The following is a 12839-nucleotide window of genomic DNA, read 5'->3' as shown; positions in this document are numbered from 1 at the left end:
GCTCATCTATTTCAGTTTCTCAATAAAGTTGTAGTAGCTTAGCAGTAAACCTGATATGCCTGGGAGTATAACCCAATGTAGTCCTGAATTTCTTTGACATCTGTTGCCTTTTCTTTAAAAATTCTATAAATTTTGCCCTATATGTTATTGTGTATGTTTATTTTAATATAAGCATTATATTCTAAGTAATTTACTCACAAGTAAAGCTGATGTTTCAGGAATATCTGCTGTATAGTAATCCAGCATACTTCCAGCCTACTACCACATCCGCTGCTTTGAGACATAAGGATTTATATAAATTCTCTTATAGATTAAAAAATTGAAACTAGAGCTTAAAGTGACCTGCCCAAAATATAAGGCTGTTCATTAATGGAATTGGAATTAGAATCCCAGTCCAATGCAGTTTTCATTAGATTACATTCCTTTTGAAACCAGCATTCTGGACATAGCCCCATCATATATGTGTTGGTATTGTAGGACTTAGATTACTGGGCTTTACAGTATTGTTCTATTCCTAGCACCCTTTATCCTCAATAAATGTTCTTTGAAAATATGATTCTATACAGTAGTCAAATATTCTGTCATGGTCTAAACGATGTTTCATCTATTCAGTTATTTATCTTTAAAACAAATTTTGCTGTTTTTTCTCTATTTGAATTGTCACTGTAATGTATGACCTTATAACCTTGCATATAAGTATTTATGTATATATCTGATTATTTACTCATGTTAGTTTTCTAGTTAGGAATTAACTGGATCACAGGGCTTGAAAATTCTCAATTCTTGATAAGTATTGCCATAGTCTGAAAGATTGTGCTAATTTACCTTTCTATGAGCAGTGTTTGATGATGCCAAAACTTAACCCATTGCCAATACTTTATTATCATTGTAAACAATCTATGCCTTTTGAATAGGTTTAAAAATGGTGTCTTGATGTTCTTTTAAATTTTAGTTTAAAATGGTAGTCAGATGGTACTGAATCACTTAATGACAATTGTGTACATTGCCTAGGAAGATTTAAAACACCTTAAATTCCTAAAGCTTTGTCAAATTCCATTTTTCCTTTAATATAATTAAAACTGGAGATGAGAAGGGACTGGCATTGTAGGTGATGGTTCTGGGAACAGTTTTCAGGGAAAAAGATAAGTGGCCAGTATTTAGATAGAAAGGCAAAGAAAAACAGAGATGAACTTCATAGAATAGCCTGCCATTGGTAAGCAGATAAAAACGAGTGCCTGTGCTCTGGTTGGATAGCTCAGTTGGTTAGAGCATTGTCCCAATATGCCAAGATTTCAGGTTTGACCTCCTAGTCAGGGCACATACAAGAGACAACCAATTAAAAAAAAAAAGAGTGCCCGTTGGTGCCTGTGTCCTTTTTTTTTAATACTCTTTTCACCTCTAATAGGTTTCTAAATACATTCACTGCTCTTAATCTTGCTCTCTGAATTTAATTCCCTCAGCATGCCTGTGTGTGTTTTCAAAAATTTAATTAATCAAATTTCATTTAAGGGTATAGAATATAATACATTGTGTATTATTCTTTTATATTAGAAATTTTATATCAGCAAAAGTATGCATTTGTATTGCTATATAATATAGCACTTTCTAAAGCAAAGTGTCAGTTATGTGATGTTGTAATTATCTCTTAAATCAGACAAAGATTTAAATAGTAAGAAATAATCTGCCTTTTAGGTTCTGAAAAACTACAATTGATGTTATTAAATTTTGTCCATTTCCCCCCCTAAATTTATAGTGGTAGACAAGGCTTGCTGAATTGATTTTGTGATATGATTTCAAAACAGTTGTGCATAAATGTTAGCAATGGAAAATTTAAAAGACAAGATTATTATTCAGAATGGTCATAATAGTTTTTTCCTTTTACACTTTCTAAAGTAATTATTTTGAAGCAGTAATTATTAGAAAAGCTTCAAACTACATGTAAGATTAGTATAGTACATAGTTGTTAATGAAAAAAATTATATGTAGTAATATTGATGGCCTTGTAGCATTGAGAGGCCTGTGTTGTAATGTGACTGTCATTGACCCCAGACATTTCTGTTTGCAAAATGGACTCACATAGATGGCTATTTTGACTAATCTGGCTTCTTTCCTAGGCTTCTTAGGGTTCTTCCCAGCATTCTCACTATTACCCCTCCGTGTGGTCCACTCTCCTAGTTTCCTCTTTACCTGCTCTAAGTAGAGTAATAAAGTGTTATCAGTAGTTGAACTATTGATAAACTCATTTGTACTTCCAACTCTGATGGTATCACTAAACCCATTTTGTTTAGATCCCTGTCAGTGTTCTACCAGGGCAAAAAAGTTTGCCATATCCAATCAATATTAGGCAGCTTTAAACTACTTTCAACCAAGGTGCTAAACGCAGAGGAATGTGCCTCCTGACTGTTATTCCCTGGAGCTCACATAAAGTTTAGAGTTTCCTTTAAAGTGATACTTAGCTCTTTGGCCAGAGGAATGGGCAGGGCAGTTTTCAGTATTCAGTACTAAAGGAAATGGTCCTCAAGCAAGTAGAACTGTGAAACACCCAACCCAAGCACATGTATGAAGATGCTTTGAGTTCACCCAAGCTTTCACTGTTGATAAGTATGGTGTGTGTACATTTGGATGGCTTGATATTCAAATATCTTTCTTTCCAATGAGTAAGTTTTAGTGTCTCTATTTTTGCAGGGGAACATAAGCAAGTATGTTTGGGAAAAAGGTAGAGATTTTGATTTTGTTATCCTGTCCCTGATCTTTTATTTAGAAGCTTATAGTATAAAAGTCCTGAGTGATGTAAGACTTTTCTTTCTTCCTTTTAGTCTGGTTGAAAATTCTTTCCAGAATGAATGAATGCATGACAATGTGAAAAATTGTTTTTGTTCTTTTTTGAGATAGTTCTGAAGGTTATTACTTATATTTCTAATTTAGGTGTGTCTACTTGCCATTTTGCCTGGGCGTTTCATTCTGAGGCTGAGGAAGAACTGATTAATATGATTCCTGCAATTCAGAGAGGAGACCCTCAGTGGTCGGAGTTAAGAGCTATGGGAATAGGTTGGTGGGTCAGGAATATTAACACTCTTCGAAGATGCATTGAAAAGGTAAATTTATACTTCAGTGGACTTTGAAATTAAAAAAAAGTATTTTCTTGAAGGATAAAAGATACTATCTTCCAGAAAAACCTGTAGTGGAAAATTTGTATATCTTGAGATCTTGAAAATTTCTTAAAATTTTTTGGAGATTTCAAAACTTGACTTTTATAAAATGTCATGCAGTAAGTATATCAGTTGTCTTATGCCATATATACTGAGTTTATAATATTTATGGAATAGCAATATTTTCTGCTATCTATTGAGGTGTGTTCTATTTTAAGAAACTATAAAAATTTAAATTTAGAAAGTAAATTTAAGTTCTTGTCACTTATATACATTACATAGAAAAGTCATTCTTTTTATGTAAAGGATTCTCTGCATGGCTAGGTTAAACAGCAGACTTCCTGTGCACACTTAAAATAACATTCAATAAAAAGTTTTGATTTGTGTGCACTTGCAGGACATACCTATGGCAGCAATGAAACATGCTATACATTTTTAAGACAGATTTTTGGAATCAGTTTTCTGGTAAATTCTCTTGAGGAAAAAATTGTTAACTTTGTTAGTGGAAGCTGAAAGTTTTTTCAGTGTTGCAGAAACTAACTTATCGAGCATCTACTGTATGCCAGGTTTGGTGCTAGTTGCTTTTCATAAATTACTTCATCTTCTCATCAGCCCCATCTCCATATTTCACCCGATGGAACTAAGACTCAGAAGCTAAGTAACCAGCCCAAACTCCTATCAGTTATAAGTGTTAGATTTAGTTTGTACCTTTTCTACTCTGTGAGGATTAGGAAAGCGGAATTCTCATTCATTGTTTACTTTTAGGAGTCCATTGAAATTCCTGAAGTACAATTAATTATACTACATTTGTGAAGTATGAATGTATTTGTCCCTAGAGGAACTTATTTCTCTACACTAGTAGTTCTCAAATTTTAGTATCAGACGAATCACCTGGCAAGCTTATTTGAAATGCACATCTCCTAATCCTGCTCCCATTTCATTTGGTAGTTTGGCAGGGCTGTGGCCTCTTCCTCTTAATTAGTGTCCTGTGATTCTGCTCTTCATGGTTTTCAGATCACAATTTGAAGTGTGAATATAAACGTGTCATTTTTCCTGCTATATGTAGGGCAGCCAGTAAGATACCCTCATTTCTGCTCAAAATAGGCACAAATGGCAGAAGGAATTTTTCTCACACCAACCAAGAAATCTAGTTTTTGGTGTATAGGAAAATTGTTATAGTATATAAATAACACAGTAGCTGCATGAAATTTTTAATGTTCCAGAGCAGTGGAAAAAAGAGGACATATTTTGTCTGAAATGTTTCAGATACTGCCTACCAAGATCTCTTTAATTTCTTGTCAGTGATGTGCTGTGCTATTATAATTAAATATTTCTGATATATACATATAATTTATTTTCACAAGTAATTTATTGCTTAAAATTAAATCAAAAAGGTTATGTAAATTTTTTGCTTTGAGATGTGAATTATAAATCCCTAGCTGAAGATGAATAAAAATTCCTCTAAAAATTATTAAACATTGGAATACTAAGTTAAGTGATTTAAGGCTGAGAAAATACAAAAAAAAGGGAAGAGAAAAGATTATTGAGAGTAAAGCATTTTTGTAGTGTAGTTTTAGGTATCTTTCCCCTCTCTCCCATGCCTCAGTAGCTTCCTGCTCCACCGTCAGTCAGTGTAAGCTAAGAAAACATCCATTGTTTTTTATTATTATGCCTTTCAATTTAGTGATTTGCACAGGTTATCTCAGTATCTTTGAGAAATGAGATATGGTCTATTTGATATTATGTTCAAAACAATATGATGATATATAGTAATGTTACTGACTTAATTTTTAAACTTACACTGAGTTGCCCTGGCCATTGTGGCTCAGTTGGTTAGAACAGTGCACGAGGTGTCCAATTGATGTTTCTCTCTCTCTCCCTCTCCCTTCTTCCCCCTCCCTCCCCCCTCCCTCTGCCCCTCCCCCTCTCCCTCCCTTTCTCTCTCCCTGCTTCTTCCCTTCCATCTCTCTAAAGTCAATAAACTTAACACTGAGTTGACTGGTTCTTTGTATAATCAGCAATTTTGGTTATATGGCTCAAAGGAGGTTATGAGTTATAATACAAGGAGAATTATATGCTCATTAAGACTTTTTCTCATGAAATTTCTAAGAACTAAAATTTGTAAGGCCCTTCAAAATAATGGAGCTTCAACCTTCTGTATTTTAATTACATGCCAGAGAGAATGTATCAATCCTTCAGAAATGTGAAAATTTGATTGAAAAATACTAGAAAAGTATGCTTTTTAAAAAAACTAACTTTTATTTTTGTCTGTAATTTTATAAATGTGTGTGTATAATTCATATTTATTCACAGATGTTATCAGTATTAGTTGAAAACTTTAAATTGTGAAATCATATATACCATAGAAGTTACCATTTTGATTTTTATAAAACATTAAGAAATGTAATATGTTTAATTTTTAAGAAAAAGTCACATCTATTGAATATTCATTCTGCCTTCCTTATTGTTTCCTATGTTAGTTTTATTACTACCAGGGTTCTGATACCTTTTCTACCCCTTACTGTGTGGCTTAGGCAATTCACTTAACCTCTCTGTGTCTCAGTCGCCTCATATCTAAAATGGGGATAATAGCCCAGCTGGTGTGGCTCAGCTGTTGAGCATCAGCCTATGATCCAGGAGATCAAGGTTCGATTCCTGGTCAGGGCACATGCCCAGGTTTCGGGCTCGATCCCCAGTAGGGGGTGTGTAGGAGGCAGCCGATCAATGACGACTCTCTCATCATTGATGTTTCTATTTCTCTCCCTCCCCCTTCCTCTCTCTGAAATCAATAAAAATATTTTAAAAAATAATAAAATAGGAATAATAGTACCTCATGGATTGTGGTGCTTCAATAAGATAAATAAAAGGAGCTTATTTTTATTATTTTTATTATTACTGGCATGCAAATTGGTTGTCTCTAGGAGCATGTAGTATATGATACTGGAGATTGTAGAAGAGAGCCAAGTTTTCCCACCTCCATAGTTTCTGTCAGCCATGGAAATAGCAGGGAAGCATTAATTGTTGTTTAATTGGTTGTAATTTTTTAATTAAATGGTTAATTTAATATAATATTTTATTGACCATTTAGGTTGCCAAAGCTTCTTTTCAAAGGAACAATGATGCCTTGGATGCAGCATTATTCTACCTTGCAATGAAGAAGAAAGCAGTAGTGTGGGGTCTGTTTAGGTAAGTTGCCTCAGCACTTAACATAATTTAATTGAATGAAGATTGTGCTGTGAATCAGAAACCTAATACTTTTGAAAGTGTTTAGGTATATGAGCTTGATCAAATCATCTTACTTTGTGCTTTGGTTCCTTTATCTGCAAAAATGGGCATAATATTATTTCAGCTTACCTAAAGAGTTGGATGTTGTTAAAAAAAAAAAAAAAGTTGATAAAAGTGCTTTGGAAAGGAAAAGTGCTCTTGCTTCCTACTTATGTATACACAGGGTAATTCGAGCTTTCCTTATTAGAAAGAAGGAAAGATAATCTTGATAATAAATACTTATCCCTGAAGTTATTGTTCTTATTTTAGATGGGTGTTTGAGGCTTTTAATTTTCATTTTCACATATTCTGTAAAGGATTCAAATATTTAAAATTGGTTTAACCCCTGATGTTTGTGCTCTGGTTCCCAGGTCACAGCATGAGGAAAAAATGACAACCTTTTTTAGCCACAACTTTAATGAAGATAGGTGGCGTAAAGCTGCTTTGAAAAATGCTTTCTCTTTACTTGGAAAACAACGCTTTGAACAATCTGCTGCTTTTTTCTTGTTAGCTGGTTCATTGAAAGATGCCATAGAGGTATAAATATGAAAATATGCTATGCAGTACTTGCAAGAGATTGAAAACCTTTTGAGGGTGTAGAGGAGATTGTAATTTTTTGTCATAATGTTTGTAAGGACAGAGAATAACTACAGAAGTTACTGATCTCCTGTCAGACAATCATTTAACTACCCTTCAACCTCTGGAAATATAAATGGTAGATAATTTCAGGATATTGTTGGGATATTTTATATCTCTAAATAATTATCATTAAATAAATATTTCTTAATATTAAAACTTACAGGTGTGTCTTGAAAAAATGGAAGATATTCAGTTGGCCATGGTTATTGCCCGTTTATATGAATCTGAATTTGAGACTTCATCCACTTATATATCCATCCTAAATCAGAAGGTTTTGGGTTGCCAAAAGGATGGCTCAGGATTTGATTGCAAAAGATTACATCCTGATCCTTTTCTGCGTAGTCTTGCCTATTGGGTAATGAAAGATTATACCCGAGCATTGGACACATTATTGGAACAAACACCAAAGGAGGATGATCATTACCAAGGTAGGATATTTTGTAAGATTCTCTTTTCAAAGTAGACAGTTTCTGAGCTAATGTTCACTTAGATCAAAATGAAAAAACAATTATTACCAGATTTACTTTTCAACTTTGAGAAATTATCAAAATTTCTTGTGTGGCTAAATGATTAGTCACTTACTGTTTGTAATTGAATCTGTCATTTTTTAAAAAAATTGATTTCAGAAAGAGGAATGGAGATGGAGAGAGAATTGAAACATCAATGATGAGAGAGAGTCATTAATAGGCTGCCTCCTGCATGCCTCCTACTGGGGTTGGAGGCCGAAGCCCCGGCATGTGCCCTGACCGGGAATGGAACTGTGACCTCCTGGCTTATAGGCTGAAATTCAACCACTGAGCCATGCTGGCAGGGCTGAATCTGTCATTTTGTTATCACAGTATGAATAGTGCTAAGAAGACTTCACACACATTTTCACTCTCACAAATAGATCAAGGTTTATAAAATAGGGTTACCATTGCTATTCTAATTTCATATCTGTTGAACTAAAGCATTATACAGCTCTTTCCACTTAATTACACAGCCAGTTTTTGTGTGTGTGTGTTTTTTTGCTTGTTTTTTTTTGTTTTTTTAATAGAAGAGACTTTGGCTGTTACACATATTGGTTTAGTGCTTGGGCCTGGAAAAATTTTATTCTTATGTGCTAAACTTTCTTTATTCTTATTTATCCTGAATAATTTAGAGTTTTTAAAGCTACTGGAGGGTATTTATCTGACTGTTTGCAATAATTTAAAAAAATAGAACCTTCTAAGTGTTTGTCAATAGAAGAGTTAAATAAATTATAATATATTTGTTCTATAGAAACAGTGCCATTAAAATTGAGATAAATTGGCCTTGGACAGGTAGTCATTGGTTAGAGTATCATTCTGATATGCTAAGATTGCAGGTTTGATCCCTGGTCAGGGCACATACAAGAACCAACCAAAGAATGCATCAATAAGTGGAACAACAAATCAATGTTTCTGTCTGTCCCTCTCTTCCTCTCTTTCTTTAAAATTGATAAATAAAAATTTTTTAAAAATGAGGTAGCCTGTCAGATATGGTTCAGTGGTTGAGCATTGACCCGTGAACCAGGAGGTCATGGTTCAATTCCCAGTCGGGGTACACGCCCGATTTGGGTCTTGATCCCCCATAGGGGGCGTGCAGGAGGCAGCCGATCGATAATTCTCTCTCATCATTGATATTTCTATCTTTCTTTCCCTCTCCCTTCCTCTCTCTGATGTCAATAAAAACATATTAAAATATATATATATATATATTTTTTAAATAAGGTAAATCGGTGTGTTAATATGTGCTGTATTATTAAGTGAAAAAAGCAAGAGGCAGAACAGTTTGGTTCTTGTTGCATTTTATATATATGTATCACACATAAACATACAAATGTGCACTGACACAGTGTGTGATCTCCCTCTCCTTTTATTATTGTTTCCTGGAACAAATCACTAGAAACTAAATCCTGGTCACTGGTTACCTTTTGAGAATAGGAGTAGAGAGATTTAAGCTTTTACTTTTTATTTTGTACTTTGTGTAGTTGTAATTTTCTAACCTTATATTTTTATCACTTATTATTAAATGCTAAGAGTTTACGTGGAAGAGATTAGGGCCCAGTTTTTACTTTCTTCTTTACAAAGAAGAATATAATATTTAAATAATATTTAAATGAAAGAAAATAAAAAGAACACCTTTAGAAGAAAAATAAATATCTGAGTTATCCAGGTAATTTTTATAGAAGAAAGGCTCAACTTATTTCTTAATGTTTTCCAGATTAATTTTTTAAAACTTACTGTGGGAAATTTCAAATATATATAAAAGAGTGGATAATATAATGAAAATCTGTGACTTCATCACCCAGTTTCAATACTTATCAACTTATAACCAACATTGTGTCATATATACTCCATCCTTCACACCCCTTCCCGTTCTCAACATAGATTTATTTTAAAGCAGATTCCAACTTATCATTTCATCTGTAAATATTTCAACATTCATCTCAAAAAATTAAGGGCTCTTAAAAAAAATAACATATACCATTGTAAAGAAATTCTATTAGTAATCATCAAATACAGTGTTCAAATTTCCCTGGTTATCTTATAAAATGTTATACAGTTGATATGTTTGAATCAAGAGGCCTATATATTATCATTGGTTATGTTTACTTTAAACCATAGTTTTTCCTCCTTTCACCCCTTCCCTCTTTCTTGTAGTTTGTTTGTTTAAGAAGTCAGTTGTTAATCATGTAGTTTCTTGTATGTTGGATTTTGCTGATTGTGTCCTTGTTGTGTCATTTAACATGGTTCTTTTTCCTGTGTTCTATTTCCTAAAAATTGGCAGTTAAGATTCTAGAGGCTTTTATCAGGTTTTTTGGCAGAAATATTTCATAGGTGGTGTCCATCAGGGAATTTGTAATGTTGTCTTGTTTTGCTTTTTGTGGTATTAATAGCCATCAATGATCACCACCTAGATTTAAAAAAAAGAATTACTTATTGGTTTTTTGTAGAGGAGGGAGGACAGAAAGAGAGAGAGAGAGAGATTAATTTGTTGTTCCACTTACTTATGCATTCATTGGTTGCTTCTTGTATGTGCCCTGACTGGAGTTTGAACCCGCCGCCTTGGGTATAGCGACAAAGCTCTAAGCTGCTGAGCCAGCCGGCCAGGGCCCTGGGTGCTTTTTTTCATTAGTGGCTGTAAAATGATGATGCTCTAATTCTGTCGTTTTTCTCTTCCTTTATTGGCTGGATCGCTTCTCTAGAGTACAGCCTCCCTCAGCAACTCTTTGTTATGCTGAAATTGAGTAGTTTGTATAGTGATGGGAACATTAATGTTTGATTCTTATCAGTTTTCAGAATAATAGTTTGGTTGCCTAGCATTCTACAGAGCTGACCAATTAGATTTTGTATTTTTAAAGGTTACTTTGGATTCACAGATTTAGATAGATTTGTGTTCTAATCCATTGCAGTTTGTTATTATTGATGCTTAGATTATCCCATCTATTACCAGTGCAAGCCTTTTCAAGTTTTTTAACCCTTTTGATATTCCTTGATAATTTCTTTGCTTTCTGGTTCGGCAAGACATTTCAGGCTCATTTTGTACATTTCCTGCCCTAGATCTGGAAATGGCCATTGTTTCAAAGAATCCTGGTTCCTTTTAGGATGGAATAATATTTAGAGACCACAGCCTGGCACAGGCATTCTCACTGCTACTGGTTTGGTCATCATTTCTAGGCTATTTCAATGAATGGAGCTAGGAAATGTTTTCCCCAGAGAATTCAGAAGTTTACACTGAAATTTCAAGTTGAAAAATAGATTATAGTGTTCTTTCTCCTTGGATTTAAAATTTGTGTCTTAAAATGAAAAGCTTGGGTTCTCATGGCATTAACATAATTATCTGCTACTTAATATGCATATTATAGTTTCAGAATAATTGAATATTTTTTGTAATAACATTACTGAGAACAGTTAAAGCTCTTTCTTTTTTTGCAGTTGTTTTTGTTTTTATGATATATCCCTTGTTTTAAAGTTACCTTATAGTTCCTCTCAATGTGGTTAATACCACCAACCTGATACATACAGTCATTTCTTAAATTTTGTTTTTGTGTGAATTTTTTTTAAAGTTATATAAAATATTAACATGGTTTTAAAAGGAAATATATAAAACCAAGGTACTTTCAGAGAAACGTAGCTTCTTTCCTGACCTTTCTACCCTGATCTTCCCCCCCTTTTTAGGGAACCAATTAAAAATTTTGTGTGTGTTTTCCTTCCATTAAAAAAATATAAATGTGTGCATGCATTTGTGTTTGTACCCCTCTCCACTTTCTCAGATAAGAGGTAGTTTACAATATCTTGGTTTTGTACCTTCTTTTATATAATATATCCTGGACATCACTCCATACAACACATAGGGAAAATCTTTTTGTTTCAGCTGTGTAGTTTTACTGATTATGTGGATGTACCATAGTTTAACTTATCCTGGGTTAATATTTAAGTATCCTTTATTTTGAGGAAATGCTGATATATTTTTTTCTTTTTAATATAAATACAAATTAATACAGTACCTTGTGATTGTATCTGCTTGATTTCTGTAGTTATCATCAAATCATGTAACCCGGTGGTGTTTAGTTTCTACAACTACCTTCGAACTCATCCTTTGCTAATTCGAAGAAACCTCGCCTCCCCCGAAGGAACTTTGGCAACCTTGGGTCTCAAAACTGAGAAAAACTTTGTTGATAAAATTAACCTCATAGAAAGAAAATTATTTTTTACCACTGCAAATGCTCATTTTAAAGTTGGATGTCCTGTTTTAGCCTTGGAGGTACTCTCTAAAATTCCCAAAGTTACCAACGTATCTGCTTTACCTGCAAAAAAAGATCAACCTGACTTTATTTCTAAAAAAATGGTTGATGTACCTTCAGAATCAAAAACTCTGAGTGATGGCAATAGCGGCTCTGGCATTGACTGGTCAGGTGTAACTTCATCACAGTTTGATTGGAGCCAACCAGTAGTAAAAGTTGATGAGGAGCCTCTTAATCTTGATTGGGGGGAAGATCATGACAGTGCCTTAGAAGAAGAGGAGGAAGATGCTATTGGTTTAGTAATGAAAAGTACAGATGCCAGGGGAAAAGATAGACAAGACGATCAGAGAGTGTCAGACCCTAATATGTTATTGACTCCTCAGGAAGAGGATTGTCTAGAAGGAGATACTGAAGTTGATGTGATTGCTGAGCAACTAAAATTCAGAGCTTGTTTAAAGATCCTTATGACTGAACTCAGAACACTGGCTACAGGTTATGAAGTAGACGGAGGAAAACTCAGATTTCAGCTCTATAACTGGCTTGAAAAGGAAATTGCTGCCTTGCATGAGATATGTAATCATGAAACAGTTATTAAAGAATATGCCAGTAGAACATATTCTAAAGTAGAAAGTGACCTCCTGGATCAGGAAGAAATGGTAGACAGACCAGATATTGATCCTTATGAGCGCCACCAAATAGAAAGACGAAGACTGCAGGCTAAGCGAGAACATGCAGAGAGACGAAAGTTGTGGTTGCAGAAAAATCAAGATCTCCTGAGAGTGTTTCTTAGTTACTGTAGCCTTCATGGGGCCCAAGGTGGTGGTTTGGCCTCAGTAAGGATGGAACTCAAATTTTTGCTACAAGAATCACAGCAGGTATGAACTTCATTTTTGTTTTCAATCTTGGTTATTTTAACAATTTCAATAGCTCTTCCAGTTATAGCTATAAAGCTCCTTTTACTAGTTAAAATATGTTTGACTCTATTTATAGAAGACAGGAATTATTACCTACGTGTGTCTTTTTAGACTAAAGTTTTGGAA

General features: G+C 34.0%; 1 protein-coding gene across 4 annotated transcripts in view; it reads left to right on the top strand.

The window, feature by feature from the left end:
• Positions 1-12839, top strand: part of DMXL2 (Dmx like 2) — a 130573-nt gene that overhangs the window by 90278 nt on the left and 27456 nt on the right. For all 4 annotated transcript variants that reach the window (XM_081116941.1, XM_081116939.1, XM_081116940.1 and 1 more), the window contains exons 20-24: positions 2926-3095; positions 6238-6335; positions 6785-6950; positions 7216-7480; positions 11593-12674. In XM_081116941.1, the coding sequence (XP_080973067.1) occupies positions 2926-3095; positions 6238-6335; positions 6785-6950; positions 7216-7480; positions 11593-12674 (1781 nt within the window). The remainder of the gene's footprint in view (positions 1-2925; positions 3096-6237; positions 6336-6784; positions 6951-7215; positions 7481-11592; positions 12675-12839) is intronic.

Source organism: Miniopterus schreibersii (genome assembly GCF_964146895.1).
Source record: "Miniopterus schreibersii genome assembly, chromosome: 1".
Lineage (NCBI taxonomy): Eukaryota > Metazoa > Chordata > Mammalia > Chiroptera > Miniopteridae > Miniopterus > Miniopterus schreibersii.
This window is presented reverse-complemented; position numbering and strand designations above follow the sequence as displayed.